The 17,817-nt window shown below is 41.7% G+C and overlaps 1 protein-coding gene and 1 long non-coding RNA gene across 2 annotated transcripts; one reads left to right on the forward strand and one right to left on the reverse strand.

Annotated features, from left to right (window-relative positions):
* Positions 1 to 1,301: 1,301 nt before the first annotated feature.
* Positions 1,302 to 1,912, reverse strand: LOC110676225. The gene is made up of 2 exons (XR_002500185.1): positions 1,522 to 1,912; positions 1,302 to 1,442 (listed from the first exon to the last, which is right to left on the reverse strand). It is a non-coding gene; the product is annotated as an uncharacterized LOC110676225 (long non-coding RNA).
* Positions 1,913 to 1,991: 79 nt separating this feature from the next.
* On the forward strand, positions 1,992 to 17,641 carry LOC110676224 (peroxisomal targeting signal 1 receptor). The gene is made up of 3 exons (XM_021843238.1): positions 1,992 to 2,777; positions 2,888 to 3,082; positions 15,979 to 17,641. The coding sequence occupies exons 1-3, from the start codon at positions 2,385 to 2,387 to the stop codon at positions 17,245 to 17,247; spliced, it is 1,857 nt and encodes a 618-aa protein (XP_021698930.1). The 5' UTR covers positions 1,992 to 2,384; the 3' UTR covers positions 17,248 to 17,641.
* Positions 17,642 to 17,817: the final 176 nt, after the last annotated feature.

The following is a 17,817-nucleotide window of genomic DNA, read 5'->3' on the forward strand; positions in this document are numbered from 1 at the left end:
CTTGACTCTCAAGTGTTCTGGACGAACCGGTCCCACTATCATTGCATTTGGGCCTACAGTTTATTTCACGGCAAAATTCTCTCTCTTTCGCTCTTTCACAAAGCTTGAAAACAACGGTGCCAGTCGATGTGGGTATTTGTGATAACTTCAGTTTTCAAGTTGTAGTTGAGCGATGCCAACTTATGGCCGGTACGCTGATCATAAGTACTGTGCAAAAGGATAGGACAAGAAACGGTCAAGGAATGATTCCTCTACCGAAATTATTTGAGCTGTACGCTGTTGATAAGTAGAGCTGATTTCATAACGTCGGTAACGTCTGCTGTGCAAATCAAATGGAGCTGTCACTTTTCCGTACGGAAAAATGTGACGCTCAATTATTCCGCAAGTAAAAGTGACATTTCGCTCATACTGAATCAGCTGTCAAAATTACTTTGGTAAAAACGAGAAATTTTACTTGAGCGCTTTACGTTTCAGGTGCATACCACGCATTAGGCGAGCCGAAATGCCCGAAGATGACGTCATGTCAGGGGCCTGTTCACAAATTTCATAACGCATGGGTGGGTGTCCATAAAATGCTACAGCTCATACAAAATTTGTAGACTATTCATATAAAAAGCGTTACGAGAGGGTGGGTGGGTATCAAAAAACGATCAGTTTTGGCGTTATGAAATTTGTAGTAAAATAAAATAAAATAGCGAATCCAGCTTTTTAAAAGCGCTAATGGCTGCCGTGAATGGCCTCACTTTCTGGTAGGGATAAGTCGATTTGGCTTTTGACGTTTGGCTTGGGTCGTTTTACATTGAACGGACCCAAGCCAAACGTCATATCGACTGATCCCCATTAGAAAGCGAGGTTGTTCGTGGCAGCCATTAGCGATCGTAAAAAGCTGGATAGGTAAATAGCGAACAAATTTTTTACTGAATTTAGGCTGACCGATTATCGGCTAGTGAAGTTTGTTCGCATTTGACTGGCGTCCATTCTGGATCTGATCGAAAATTACTCCAGAATAGTGAAATATTTCCTACCTTCACTGAACGAAAACTCCGGTCGCACATTGAATGATTATTGACTCATCCGAGCCCCATACCAATTTTCAGACATAATCAAGATGATTTTCATCTGCGCTAAAATCATCTGTTTACAAATCACTTCGAATGAAAATCATCCAGTCGTGGAATGATTTTTATCCTTCAAATAGATGCCTCAAATTGAATGATTATCATACACACATGTAAACAATCCCCATTCCATTATAGTTAATAATTAAAAGAAATCAAATCAAAACTTAACAACTACAGAACACTGTTGCTGAATGCACATTATTATTTATTTCCTTAATGAGGTTATTAAATGTTATTCACCAGTCTTCAGGAACAAATGCCAACCTGCCGAACACCATTTCGCTGAGCTCCATGGAATCATAATACTTGCATATTAGCGACCTGTGGTTGATAGATAGCATTAAGAAATGTGAAATAAATGATACAAAAGAGACTATTGTCAGAATCCAAGTGCAATTACCTGTAAAATTCACCCAGAAACTCTTGAAAAACCACGCTGCCGACACCATGTTTACGTTAAGATTTAGAAGATTGATTTGACATTTGACCATCCCCTTTTCGTCTGATACTTCAGACAGTTATTGAATGATTTTCGGTTTGGGACATGGGAGAAATTAAAATCCGTCATAAATTGCATTCTATTCATATGTGTTATCATTGTTCGATTAGCTGCATAATACCATTCTATTATGATCTAAAATTCATCTCTGAATTGGATGATTTTTGTTCAACAGACAGTGGATACAGCATATTCTTTCATAATCATTCAAAATGAGGAATGTGAAGTTTTATAATCATGTGAATTACAAATCATTCAATGTGCGACCGGAGTTTTCGTTCAGTGTTCCAAGACAACACTCTCATGGGCACACCCTGGTTCACAACGATGTTTTGTTTTGACGTGACAGCCATCTCGTCATATTTCGCACCATAATAAAAAAGAAGTGAAACTTCACTTCGCATCAGCAGCAAGTTGGTGGAATATTTTGGTGTTATCAATTTTACCTTTGTTATCGTAATCACGGTGTGTAAAACCTGTGCACGGTTCTGGTAGAGGCTCAGTTCCGATAACGTTCAGCTGGAAGGGTTCTCCCTGAAAGTGCGGTTTGTGCGGTGGAATATCGCCTGACCTCGAAGCTGCTCCGCGAAGAAGTGGCTCCTCCTTGACAGCGGAACAATGATTCGCGTTTAGAAGAAAAGATAGTGCTGGAATTCGACCTTTAGACCTCTCCCTTTTGCGAGGAGTGGAACCTATCTCTGGGGCTGACGGTGTGACGGGAAGGTCCATTGGTAGTAGTGACGAGAACATCTACACAGGACAGGATGTCCTTCAAGGATCTAATCGAGCCAGAATGTGGCGGAGCGAATCCGTTGATGAACCTGGGCCGCCAAGTGACCCGGGACGTCGCATTTCAAGACGAAGGATTCTCCGGGGCACGTTCCGCCTTTATCGGGTCGGATAATGATCTGGTGAAGGAGTTCATGGGTCAGATTGCTCCTGCTCCGCAATCTTTCCGTATGGATGTCCTGCTGAAGGAGATGCGAGATATTGATGCGCAAAATTTTCATCAGCGACAAATTGTACCTGGACCACCGGTCATTGAGGAGGTTAACCGGTCGGATTTGGACTGGGCCAAAGAGTTTGCGGTCGATTCTTCCGTTGCTGCAGGTTCATCAGCCCACCATGGCCATCGTGCCGAGAGTAAACTGACCAGCGTAAGTGTGATGATTATCCACTATTCAAATTATCTCATGTTCGATGATTAGGCAGTTTTTTTTATTATCTTCGCTTCTTTTTGTTGGCCTTCTTGATGTTGGCCTTGCAGATTTGGTCGAGCTCGCACCTGGCACCGATTGAGGGCACCATCAGCGATGGACCGAGCAATATCCTCTATGCGAAGGATTTTTTCGATTTGAACGAACCGAAAAGCGAAGAGGAGCAGGTGTCGATCCGCAAGGCCGCGGGGGAACTGGTGGAAGTTGCCTACGGACATGACCCGGAAAAGATGAAGTACAGTGAGGTAAGTTATAGGCCTAGAGTGACATATGTTTTCCATGATGTAGGGTATACCTTTTAAATATGGACTGAGGAAAAACACACGATTGATAGATCATAAAACTCTTAACATGTTACTTGGTTATCTTGCCTCATCGCATCCTTCTATAAGTTAGGCGGGTTTAATTTAAGAAAACACTTAAACAGATAAACAGCATAAATAGCGCAATAAGCATGAAGAGTCGAAAATATCCTGAGCAGGGTTTGGTGAGTAGGTAATATTTAAACAAGTCCTCCTGAGGTTGACCAATTTATCCCCATATTTACCAAATATGTATGTATTTTTTTTAAATTAGTATCATTCCAAACATTACATTCATTTCTTATATCTAGGTGTTCTATGACAACACTATCATCCTAATTTGGTAAAACAAATTTAAGATTTTATTAACATTTTGTTAACAACATATTACATTTCTTTTGCCGTAGCAGCTCCGATTTTTCACAGGTGAGTTGATTTCACCTGCTTATAAGAGAAAAAAAAAACGTTTTTAATATACTTAACCTAACTTAACCTAAACATATAACGCATTAATCGTGGCAATAGAAGATTGTAACGATTTTTGCCTGAAATTATTTATTATTTTATTTGACATTTGTTCCAATGTTTCAACATTGGATATTCTATGTAACTCATTGGTACTATACCAGGGAGGAAGCTTCAGAATCATTTTCAAAATTTTATTTTAAATTCTCTGCAGAGCTTTCTTCCTGGTGTTACAACAGCTAGTCCATATTGGTACAGCATACAACATGGCTGGCCTGAAAATTTGTTTGAATATCAAAAGCTTGTTCTTAAGACAAAGTTTTGATTTTCTATTAATAAGGACCAAATATGTATCATTCATCATAATACAGTGCCGTTTCGGTTTTTCACGTTCACTTTTGATAGACTTGGTCTCTATTTCAACTATTTCAAAGCAAGTCTCTGAAAAATCTTTAACTCTAAAGTTTCTCTTTCACCAATGTTACTTTTTTCCCTATTCTCCCCGTGGCTCCAGAGATGGAGATTCTTACGTGACTTTTTCACAGGCTCATGGGATTTTTTTCTCGGATTTGATTTCCAGAATCAGGAACTCCTCTAGGGATCTCTCCAGCAATGCTTCTAGGGATTTTTCCACAAACTCTCCCAAGAATTTGTCGAGAAATTGCTCCAGAGATAGTGGAATTTTTCCAGATTTTTTTCACGAAAAATTCTTCAGCTATCCTTTACTTTTTTCTACAGGAAATACTCCTATAACTTTCCAAGGGATATCCCCAGGTTTTCTTTCAGTTATTGTTCCACAGATTACTCCAATTTGTACAGGAGCTCTTCAAAAAAAAAAAAAAAAACTACAAAGGTTTATTGAAATTTGTTCAAAAAAATTCTCTCAAGGATTTCCTTGAATCCCTTCAGCAGTTCTTGCGCTGAATTTTTAATTTAGTCATTTCCATAAAGATTTATACAAAAACTCATCCACAGTTTCTCCCAGAAATCCGCCAGGTAATGGAAATCTATTAAGAACTCTTTCAGGATGTCCTCAATAAATTATATCAAGAATTCCTCTTGAAGTTTTAGCGTACTCCTGCAGTCCTCCCAAACATTTTTTTTATAAGGAATCGTCTTTGAAATAATCGTTTGTCTAGGCTCTTTACGTCTTTTAAAATACCAATTCCAAATCCATACAAACTATCGTAACGACGGATCAATGAGCACATGTTTTTCTTGGTTGTATTTTTATGTGTGCCATCTACGAAACCAGACCATTTCCACGTGTGAATGCAGTAGCTGTTCTACAAACGGGCTAGAAGACAGGGTAAGGACTAGAACATAAGTGAAACAGTGCGTGAGAAATTTGAAGTTTGGTATTGCTTTCTGTCTCTTACAAAAGATCAATGATTTCTTCAACAGTCCAGTTTAGCCGTTGTGACTACCACCCAAAAAAATGTAGAATGTAATTATTTTAGACACCTGCCGTATTGTATTGACTTCGATTTCCGCTGGTGTCCGGCTTTTAGCTGCTTTAGCTTTAGCAAACCTGGAGCGTCTGTACTCCATGTTAGGAGTGGCTCACAACAGCGTCTGTTTCCATGTCAGGGGCGGCTTATCATCGTCCGAGTGCCTAAGAAGGACTCTAAGCTAAACTGCATACTATGGTCCTCCGAACTTTTAGGGGGAATGGCCCTCCGGAAATCTAGGGGGTTAAAAAAAAATCAAGCAACAAATAATCAACGAGAGAATACGTCAATCGGCGAAGACCATAGCGACGTAAAAGGACTAGCGATTGGAAGCTCGGTACGTGGAACTGCAAATCTCTCAACTTCATCGGGAGCACACTCGCCGACATGCTGAAGGACCGTAGATTCGGCATCGTAGCGTTGCAGGAAGTGTGTTGGAAGAGATCAATAGTGCGAACGTTTAGAGGAAGCGGAAATCAGGGTAAAACCGACACTGTCGGTAAGATCGACACCCTTTGAGTTTCCATGTTTTGAGCAGATATTCATGCAGTTTCCACCACGCTCTATTTTAACTTGTGAAATGTTGTGTTTCGAATGATATTGCAACTGACGCTACCAATAAACTGCTAAAATAAACAACAAAATCATATTGGATAACATAGGAGCAACAGCAGTTGCAACATTTCGCTGTTATTCTTTAACTATTTCGCATGTAAATTTTTTTAAATGTCATTATTTGTTCTGCGTCTACATCATCATTTACTATTATTACGTTGATACAATATGTTGGAGAAATTATTTTTTGTTTTTTCGACAGCTGAAAACGCTATTGAAAAATAAATGTGCACTCGGGGTAAGATCGACACTTTCATTTGGGGTAAAATCGACACCTTTGTTTGCTTCATAATCTAACTTCAGGGAAATTTTCTAATCGGAGGACTATCTCTATAGTTTATGTGAGTCTTTATTTTCGAGTTCACGGATGATGAACTTGTTAACATGATATATGACTATATGACTTGCCACAAGCTATCATTAAGTATTAAATATTTCTATGTTATCACAATTCAACTTGTTTGATGAAGCTTGAAGAAATTTTTCTCATTTAAAATTAATAGAATTTGAAATATTTTCACATCATTTAATCTTATTGTTTATTTACGAAGGTTCTACAGTTTTTATTATCTAAAAATAATTACACTTTTCTGTTTTGTAAAAATAAAACAGTATTTGTTTTCACCACAACTTCATCTTCGTAAACATTCCATGCACAACAAATTAATCATATCCATGTGTATTCACTCCAACTTCATAATCTTAGCATGGGAAATTCGAAATTTTCACATTTATTTAGTAGATATTTGGCTTCTCCTCAATAATTTACGTAATATGTGTATAATCCTTTAGAGAAAGGGATCATAAATGGCGAAAGTCATGTTTAAAGCATTCTTTTGAATATGCAATGTGATGGTGATGTTCACAACGTATAAATTATACTCAAAGTGCATGTGTCGGTTTTACACCAACAGGGTGTCAATCTTACCCGCACTCTCAGTTGTATAATGATGAAATATCAATTTGATTTAAATCACATTCAAGGACTGATAGATTTATAACCAATATGTGATTCTACAATAATTTTAGGTTCGTTTAGCAAGCGAAAGTACACACATTTTATCAATAAGCTTAGGGTGTCGGTTTTGCCGCGAATTCCCCTAACCATACCATTTACCAGAGCTGCGGCAACACACACGAGCTGGGAACAGCTTTTATAATGATGGGTGATATGCAGAGGCGCGTGATCGGGTGGTGGCCGATCAATGACAGAATGTGCAAGTTGAGGCTCAAAGGCCGGTTCTTCAACTTCAGCATAATAAACGTGCACAGCCCTCACTCCGCAAGCACTGATGATGACAAAGACGCTTTTTAAGCGCAGCTCGAATACGAGTACGACAGCTGCCCAAGCCACGACGTCAAAATCATCATAGGTAATCTGAACGCTCAGGTTGGTCAGGAGGAGGAGTTCAGACCGACTATTGGAAAGTTCAGCGCCCACCGATGACTAATTGATTTCGCCGCCTCCAAGAATATGACCATTCATAGAACCTACTTCCAGCACAGCCTTCCATACCGATACACCTGGAGATCACCACAGCAGACAGAATCACAAATCGACCACGTTCTGATTGATGGACGGCTTTTGACATTATCGACGTCAGGACCTATCGTGGCGCTAACATCGACTCTGACCACTATCTGGTGATGGTTAAACTGCGCCCAAAACTCTCCGTCGTTAACAACGTACGGTACCGACAGCCGCTCCGGTATGACCTAGAGCGGCTTAAGCAACCGGATATCGCAACTGCGTATGCGCAGCACCTTGACGCTGCATTACCGGAAGAAAGTGAGCTGGAAGAAACCCCCTTTGGAGAACAGTGAAAGCAGCCATCAACAATGCAGCTGAGAGCAACGTCGGGTACGTGGGACGGAGTCGACAGAACGGTTGGTTCGACGAGGAATGTAGGCAGATTATGGAGGAGAAGAATGCAGCGCGGGCAGTCATGCTGCAGCAAGGGACCCGGCAAAACGTGGAACGTTATAGACGGAAACGGTAACAGCATACCCGCCTCTCGGGAGAAAAATCGCCGGTTTCAAGAAACACGCAAGTTCTATCAGAAGCTCAACGCATCCCGTGCGGCTTCGTGCCGCAGGGATAAGGATGGGAGCATTTTGACGGACGAGCGTGAGGTGATCGAAAGGTGGAAGCAGCGCTTCGACGAACACCTGAATGGCGCTGAGAGCACAGGCACAGTACTGCGGGCGATGGAAACCAATCAGCTCCCACTTTGAGGAAGGTTAAAGATGTCATTCACCAGCTCAAGAACAATAAAGCAGCTGGTAAGGATGGTATCGGAGCTGAACTCATAAAGATGGGCCCGGAGAGGCTGGACCGGAGGAGTGGAAGGAAGGGGTAATATGCCTCATCTACAAGAAAGGCGACAAGTTAGATTGTGAGAACTTTCGAGCGATCACCATTATAAATACGGTCTACAAAGTATTATCCCAGATCATCTTTCGTCGTCTGTCACCTGTAGTAAACGAGTTCGTGGGAAGTTATCAAGCCGGCTTCGTTGACGGCTGATCGACAACAGACCAGATCTTTACTGTATCTCAAATCCTCCAAAAAATGTCGTGAATACCAGGTCCCAACGCATCTCCTTTTCATCGATTTCAAGGCGGCATACGATAGTATCGGAAGGCGTAGAGCTATGGAAAATCATGCACGAGAACAGCTTTCCCGGGAAGCTCACGAGACTGATAAGAGCGACTCCATCGTCGGTGTGCAAAACTGTGTGAAGGTTTCAGGCGAAGCCAGTTCGTTTTGGTCCCGCCGGGGACTACGACAAGGTGGACTTTCGTGCCTGTTGTTCAATATTGCGCGAGAAGGTGTTATGCGGAAAGCCGGGGTACGATTTTTACGAGATCCAGTCAATTTGTTTGCTTCGCGAATGATAAGGACATTGTCGGCCGAACATTTGAAAAGGTGGCAGTCGTGTACACCCGCCTAAAACGCGAGGCAGCAAAAGTTGGACTGGTGGTGAATGCGTCCAATGCTAGCTGGTGGAGCCGAGCGCGACAGGGCTCACCTAGGTAGCAGTGTTACGATAGACGGGGATACGTTCGAGGTGGTCGACGAATTCGTCTACCTTGGATCCTTGCTAATAGCTGACCATACACGCAGAAGAATTTCTTTATGTTGAGATTACTATCCCGTTGATTACTTTTACCTACTCACAAATAGTTGTTTCGAAGTTAAATTAACTTACGCCAACACTAAATTAACGTCAAATCAAATACACACACTTCATTGATTCAGCTATCCACTTGTATCTATGTTAATTATAATTTGAATACTTGCCATTATCCGAAAACATTCACATCCCTATACTTCAAGTCATGCTCACAAATTTTCTTACTTTTAACTTGCAAGAAACAGAATAGGTGATAAGAAAACCAAATCTTACGTAGGAGACCACGTATCAAGTTAACCGACGTGCACTTTATTTTGATTTTTGCAATGTTTTTTTTAGATCGATAAAGCAGCAGCGAATCTTTTCAGATATGTCGATAAAGCAGAACAAAATGCTGAGTAAACATTGCAAAATATTATAAACCTAATTAAATTTACTTTGAGTCAACTAAATTATAGTTGAATTTTGACGTTTGACGTATGTAAATTCAATAACAAATATACACACTTAAATTATTTTACGGATTCCTGTAAAATCTCAACAGCTGAACAGTTTGGTGAAATAAATTAACGGAGTACGGTAATTTTTTACAGTATTCGGTGAAAAATCACCGGAATCCGTAAAATTTCGACGGAATTACGGTGTTTTATTTCACCGAACTGTTCAGCTGTTGAGATTACGGTGAAATTCACTGTTCGATCAGCTGCATAGCCGTATATGGACCATCCTAGCCGCGTTTTAGCTGCTAAGGGATCGCCTAGCTGGCCCTCGCGTAACTTCAGCGTTGCAATCAAGCTAGCGTTGTTGGATCCTATCAGGATCCCAGGTGCGATTGTGTCGTAGCTGCTGATAGGTAATCCCCGAAGGTGCGCGTATTTCCGACCCAATTCCTCATATTTCAGGGTTTGTTTTGGAAGCTTTAGGTTCGCAACTGTTCTGGTGTCGTTCAGCGCATAGTGTTCGCTCTTTCCTGTACCAGAAATGTTTATCGCAACTCGCTGAGAGTTCGGAATCTGCCTGTTCACGTTGCTAGTCCACGTTAGGCATAAAGGAAGTGGTTCGCCATCATCTATGCCCAAACGATCTGCTATGGACTGTTCAACCAATGTCATCCAAGATCCATCGTCCAGGAACGCGAACGTATCGACCGATCTACTGTTCCAGGACAGCTGCACCGGGATTATTCTGAACAACGTTGACTTTTCCGCTGTATGATGGGCATTCACACCTTCCACGTTGTCCTTGCTTGCCTTCGCAGACTTCTGCTCTTTAGCAGGTTGCCTTTTCTGCAATTGAGAATGAAGCAGCTGATGATGACGCTGTTGACAGCCATCAATTCCGCAACAGGCATGCGATTTGCACGGGCGACGACCACGTTTACCCATAACAGGTTCGGCATAGGTGTTGATCTTGCACAGTTTTCCACCGACTCTCAGGATCCCATTTTTTAACACAGCACAGTCCTTAACCTTGTGACCAGCACCGTTGCATGCCAGGCAAAGGACTATGGGGGCGGTGTCTTCTCTGGATTCCTTCTTCAGTAATTCGGCGGCCGAATGAGCATTGAGAAAGTTCTTCTCTTTGGCCCGCTCACTTCTGCCTGGCCGTGATGTCTTGCTGTCCGCGATAACCGTGACATCCGAAGCTGCCGCTACTAGGGTGGACATATATGCTGCAAACGTGCGCAAGTCGACCGCCACAAACCGCCTCTTGTACAGCGCCCAGTCCAGTCGCTGTTGTGCGGGGATCTTCTCCACCAGCTCTTGTAGTAGTGTCGGATTGCACAAGTGGGCTGTCTGCCCCGCTGCCTCAAGGTGGTCGCACAAATTCTGAACAGCCATCCCAAATGAAATCAGTGTCCAATCGGTCTGGCCTCGGTGCCGGAACTTCACGGACCCTATTCAGTAATGTCTGTATGATCAGCTCTGGACGACCGAACAGCATGTAAAGCGTGTTTAGCACCTTGGGTACACACGCCGGAAGGAGTAATCGGCTTTTCACCGCTTCGAGTGCCCTACCTTGCATTGCCTGCTGAAGTCTGGCCAGGTTCTCGACGTCCGTATAGCCACACGCTGTTGTCGAGTTCACGTACGCGCTGTAGAAAAGTGGCCAGTCCTCCGGGTCTCCTCTGAAGGGCGGAAGGTCCTTGGATATGACCTGCCTCGCCATCAGTTGATGTTGGGTAGGAACGACTTGGTATTGGCAGGCAGGATTGTAAACTCTCGGGAGTCCTGGAACGCTATTCTGCCCGATGTGGAACCCACTTGCCGAACTGACATTTACTCCATACCCTGGTACCGATATTGATTGAGGGAGTTCTGCACTACTCGTGACGCCATAGCTCGACGTGAACCCCGGAACAGATGTTGAGAAGCTTGTGAATTGTACTCCCGGTGCCAACCCGGTATAATGTTGTGGCCCCATGCCACCAGGATTGATTGCAAGCCCCGAGTGAATAGAAGAAATGCCCACCGTAGGGATTGTAGGACAGGCCGACACGTTTGTTGTTCCCAACCCTGACATCACTGGTACCCTGCTAACCAAGCTTGGGGGTCCAGCGCCTAACCGACTCAAATGATCAATTTCTGATTGTATGCTTAGTCCTAACTGTGGAGCTACTACCGTAGCTTGTGAGACTGAGGAGGGGATCTCTGGTGGGAAACCTACTAGCCTACTCGAAAATAGCTGTGAAGGTGCCACTGAACAAGGCTCTACTGGGGGCACCGTGGCTGGGGGAACGTTCACTTGCCTACCTTGATAGCCGAGGAAATTTGACGCTGAGGTCAAATCGGATACGCCCAAATTTGCACCTGTTGGGACAGAACTGATGTCATACACTGGTACGATCGTCGGTGTCACCTCTGTCCTCCCGCTCGGTTGAGCGATTGAGAGGTTTTTCATCTCGCCGACCATTTGTTGCATCCAATTCTGCACCTTATTGATGCCCAACGCTTCGGCCTGTCCAACCGAACTTGTCGCTATCGCGTCTCCCGTGCTGTCGACTACCCCCATTATGGCTCTATTCGCAAGCTTCCGCATTTCCAAACGCTTTCGCTCCAATTCCTGCTTGTGGTTCTCTTCCATCTCCCTCTCCAAGCTCTCGCGTTGCTGCTGAATCCACTGAAGGCTGGCCCTCGCCTGTTCGGTCAAGATAGACTGTCTAGGATCCGGTAAGCTGCTTGCGGTTGATGTTCCGGGCGGTGGGATGATAGACGATACACCGGCCACGACAGGCGATGCGGTTGATCTTGCAGGTAGATTGCTCACCGGAGTACTCGTTTGTCCGGGTGGATCAATGGGTCGCAGAATCGAGCAATTCCCGCACACCCAGCTTCGGTCCGCAACGGATTCGTTGACACCAGCGCATTGGTAATGATACTATTCATCACACCGTGGACAGAACACCATGTTATCCAGTTTGTTCGATTTCCGGCAGATCTTACAATCGTTTCTGTCGGTCTCTGGCATCCTCCTGTCTCTGAATCGTCCACCACAGATTCTTTAAGCTTTGTTGGGTAGAATTTCGGACCTCGATAGAGAATCGCACTGTAGTTCAGTTTGCCGAATTCTTAAAGCTACGGAAAAGATTTATTAGGCACAAAATTTTAAAGAAAACTGAATGCTACCACTTACTATCTGGTCTTCTTAGTTTCGGTCTAACCCAACAACTTCTAGCTTACGCTGGTCTTCCGATGCTCTTTAGATACCTATAGAATAATACTTTAGTAATAAATTGTAACAGGGTATCAATTGATAACTTACAGTTCAGAATAGTGATATCGCAATCACGATTGAAGGGATCTATTCGGACCTATGGGTGTCGCTAACCTATATAAAGTTAATTCATTTTGTAGGCTTAATTCCGCTAATAAATTCTTGATTAACTTACAAGGGAGACATTATAAATTCGTTTCGCACTTGTGCACAATCCCAGAGGTGGTAATTGAATAAAAAAGGAATAGCAATTTAAAGAAATAGAGAGGATAATTCACACCGTATGTTCGCACATGATTTGTGGTTTAACACTTCGGTCTACCTAATCGCATTGACGTCTGTCATTCGCTACATGACCCGAGATACTTTGATGGATGTCAGTTGGTGTGTGCAGAATCCGATTGGGGGGTATCGCGAACAGGATCAGTATTTGAATAATCAGTGCTGCCAGTGTCGGCAACATTCACCGTAAGAGCTTAGTGTGTAGTTAACAACTATACGGTATAGTTGTTTTTAACAATATACTGTCTAATCAACTATATTTGTATTTATCTCTAAATTAATCTTAAAATATAGTAAATTTGATCGGAAAAAAATATTACGAACATTATATTTTGTTCTCCGTGTACCGTTAGTCGTGAAATACCGAGGCGCATCATCAGCGGAAGTCGGGCCTACTATGGCCTCCACAAGAAGCTGCGGTCAAAAAAGATTCACAAAAGATTCACAACACAAAACACTCATAAGGCCGGTAGTCTTCTACGGGCATGAAACGTGGACGATGCTCGAAGGGGACCTGCAAGCACTTGGAGTCTTCGAACGTCGGGTGTTTAGGAAGATCTTTGGCGGTGTGCAGCGGCGAAGGATGAACCACGAGCTCGCTCAACTCTACGGCGAACCCAGTATCCAGAAGGTGGCCAACGCTGGAAGGACACGATGGGTAGGGCATGTTGCAAGAATGCCGGATAGCAATCCTGCAAAGATGGTGTTCGCATCGGATCCGGTTGGTACAAGAAGGCGTGGAGCGCAGCGAGCTAGATGGGCGGATCAAGTGCGCATCGATTTGGCGAGCGTGGGGCAGAACCGAGGATGGAGAGATGCGGCCACGAACCAAGTATTGTAGCGTGAAATTGTTAATTCAGTGTTATCTGCTTAGATGTTAACTAAATAAATGAAATAAAAAATGGTGTCCGGCCTTAATACACCCAAAATTATTATTTCTTGATGTTTTTTTTATGAATGAATAATGTAGAAGACGTCATAATCATGAATCATTGGAATTTACTCCAAAAATACCGTTAAAAACGCTAATGCCCAGCTTTCAAAGCATCCAGAAATTCGAAGCAGTACAGAATATAGTCAAACTCAATCCTATATAAAACGATATTGAAGGGACCATCCATGTAAACCAACTTTTACTATGGTCCTCTAACCCCATAAGCATATAGCTTTGATACTACTAGTTGTAAGAAAAAAACAAAATAAATTCGATTTTTTTCCTTGTTAGTCGAATTTTGAAAATAATTAACGACCTCCTGAAATAGTTAGATATTACAGTGATGACCCGATTTTATCAGCTCCTGATTTTGTATATCCCCGATTTTAGCACCATTTTCGACCCGATTTTGTTTTCTCCGATTTTAGCATCCTTTTTCACCCGATTTTGTGAAAACATAGGTTAGTGAAGGAAAACTTAGGTTTCTTCACCACACTTTTTTTTATTTATGTAAAACAAAGTATGCACTTCAACAGAAAAGTAATCGCCTATTATCTCGATGCGTGGAAAATTTCTTGTAAGAAATGCTCAAGAAAAGCATTTTTCTTTGATCGCAGTACGCAGTTGAACAGAAATGTCAATTCAAATGGAGCTCACTGTAGGAAATTTCTTGACCATTTCTTCGGCAGAAATTTTTACTTTTCTTGAGCGGAACTGCATACTTAGCTTAAGAAATTGTTAGAGTATGTTTAAGAAAAAAACTACTAATTGAAGTTAACACTTCACTTCACTTATGCAAAAGAAAAAATAAAATACTGAAAATCACTAGTATGGCGAGCAAATATCTTTAAACTCTAATATGTTGCTTATCTTGACAGATAGGCATATTTCGTCTGCGACTCACAGATTTATTCAGTGTTGAGTACTCGACTTGAAGCCGACATCGCATGGATCTATTATTTATACTACACTATACTTCTAGTATAAATAATAGATCCATGCGATGTCGGCTTCAAGTCGAGCACTCGACACTGAATAAGTCTGTGAGTCGCAGACGAAATATGCCTATCTGTCAAGATAAGCCACATATTAGAGTTCAAAGATATTTGCTCGCCATACTAGTGATTTTCAGTATTTTATTTTTTCTTTTGCATAAGTGAAGTGAAGTGTTAAAGTTCAATTAGTAGTTTTTACTTAGATTTCTTCCAAAATAAACACAAGTAAATTGAGCATGAGCATGAGCATTGATGACCGTACAATTCGTAGTTGCTGCTCCGTGATTGACAAGAATCATCGAAATTCTACAGCTTGGCAGTAGCACAATTCTACACAATTACAAGACATTTGTGCATCTTCTCATATTTATGTTTGTCCTTTTGATACTGTCAACCATTCATTATAAAATGCTTCACTTTATTAGAAACATAAATTGAAGGAGCAATTCTAAACTCACCGAATTTTTCAAATTTTACGCTCAAGTCCAAAAGTTAAACTGATTTTAAATGTTCATTTAATTAGAAAAAAGGGCATGCCGTTTTGCAATACCCAGCGCTTTTGATTCGCAAATATGTCTTTAAAAGAAAACATTTTTTATTCGTTTTCTCTCATAGTTTTAAGAAAATGTCCAGTTCTTCAATAAACGTCACTTATGCGATTATTGGTTTTACAAGGCCCTCTTATACAAAAATGATGCATAAAGCTTCTAAAAAAATTGAAGACGTTGAGGCGTAAAAACGCGACCAGAAAATCGTTTGCCAGATTTAATATTACGGAGCTATAGATTCATAGCATAGTATAACCCTCCGGGAAAATGAGCCTTTTCGAAGTCTCAACGCCTTATGATTCCATAAAAATGATGTATTAACATTGTAATGAGGCTTTCAAAACCAATATTTGAAAAATAAAATTTGAAATATAGGTTCCGATTTTGGCACGGTTCCGTTTTTGGCAACTGAAAATTTCAACTTTGTTGCCAAAAACGGAATCCCACTGTACCACGTTACGCTGTGCAATGTTACGCTGTGCAATCAATTATTTGGGATAAAATCCGACCGCTCCTTCTGAAGAGATTCAAAATTCGCCCGTTGCTCTATCTTAGCCTTTTATTTTTGTAATGATTCCTGCTTATTAATCAAAATTGACAACACTGGGGTATTAGTATTAGAGAATACATCATTATCAATAGCCTAGTCTAACAATAAGTTCATTGAAATGCACTGATTTTTTTTATTCTTTTCACAGTTTCTCAACTTTGTTGGCAACGTAAACGACGGAACAGTGAAAATCGACGATGGAATGGTCACCGGCAATGTTTGGGCCAATCAGTTTGACCAGCTGGCTGCAGGTCCATCGAAGCCAACCACCAAGGAGGAAACAGGGATTGCCGAAGATTGGGCTAAGGCTTTCGAGGAAGGCAAAAAAGGAGATCAGGAAGCGACCGATAATTACAATAAGCAGTTTTGGGAGCGTCTGCAGGACGAATGGCGTTCGCTTTCGGAAAACGATAATCAACATCCTTGGTTATCTGAATTTTCCGAATTCTATGACCCATATAAGGAGTATAAATTCGACGAGGAAAACCCAATGACCAATGTGGAAAATGCTTTCGAGAAAGGAAAAGCATTCCTAGCACAAGGAGATATTCCCAGTGCCGTTTTGTGCTTTGAGGCGGCCGTTAAGCAAGATCCGGAAAATCCGGAAATTTGGGAGCTTCTGGGTTTTAGTCAGGCGGAAAATGAAAAGGATCCAAACGCGATTGCAGCTTTGAACAAGGCATTGTCGTTCAACCCGAACAATATGCCGGTATTGATGGCTTTGGCGGTATCTTACACGAATGAGAGTATGCAAAACCAAGCATTGAAAATGCTGGTAAAATGGATGAAATGCAGTCCAAAGTACGAAACTTTGGTACCGCCAGTAATGATGGTATCTGAAGAATCACCATTGGCCAGCTCTTTGATGGGAGGCCCAAGTTTGCAAGAAGTACAGGATCTATTCATAAAAGCTGTACAGCAATCTCCAAACGAGATTGATGCAGATATTCAAGAAGCGTTGGGAGTACTTTTCAATCTGAGCTCTGAATATGATAAAGCAGTTGATTGCTTTAGAGCGGCAGTACAGGTGCGTCCTAATAGTTCCAAGACATGGAACCGTTTGGGAGCAAGTTTGGCCAATGGCAACCGATCAGTTGAGGCCGTTGAAGCGTACCAACGGGCATTGGATATACAACCTGGTTTTATAAGAGCCCGTTATAATGTTGGCATCATATGTATAAACTTAAAGGCATATAAAGAAGCAGCTGAACACTTGCTAACCGCTTTGAATCACCAGGCATCATCGATTGCGCGTGCCGGAATAAATGTTTCTTCTCCGGCCAATCAGATGTCCAGCACAATTTGGACCACATTGCGAATGGTGATGTCTTTGATGGGACGGCAGGATTTACAACAAGCGATTGATAATCGCGACTTGGAAGTCCTCAATCGAGAGTTTCCTATGAGTAGCGACTAGATGTCTTTTGTGTTTAAAGCTGGAAGAACGGATGGTGAAATTTATTTTTTTACTACACAAATAACCTAAGGTGGGACCTTGTAAACTGCAGAAAATAAATGAGATATACATAAGAGAACTAAAATTGATGAATAAGGAAAAACACTAATAATAGTGAGTTAAACAGAAATATAAAAAAAACATAAAGCGGAGATGAAAACGTTAGATTAGGAAAGGCAGTGAATGTTGAGCGAGCAGATTTATATTCGATCGGATAAGTTCTTGATGAGCAATATCAAAAACAAAACAACGTTGTAACGATGATGGTTGAAGGAGGAAGTATGATATTTTTCCTTTGTTTAATTCTGTAAAATGTCGGGTTTGATAAGGGTTAATAAAACACGAGTACAAGTAACTGATATGTTTTTTTTTTAATTCTTCGAAAGCAACCTCCTCAGAATTAGCATGAACATGAAACGAAAAAAAAAATACATTCAACTCTAACTCGATATTGAAGGGATCATCGAGTTAGGGAGATATCGAGTAATAGAACACAAAACCAGTGCAATGCGATCTAAGAGACCATCGAGG

The sequence above is a fragment of the Aedes aegypti genome, chromosome 2 (assembly GCF_002204515.2).
Source record: "Aedes aegypti strain LVP_AGWG chromosome 2, AaegL5.0 Primary Assembly, whole genome shotgun sequence".
Classification (NCBI taxonomy): Eukaryota; Metazoa; Arthropoda; class Insecta; order Diptera; family Culicidae; genus Aedes; species Aedes aegypti.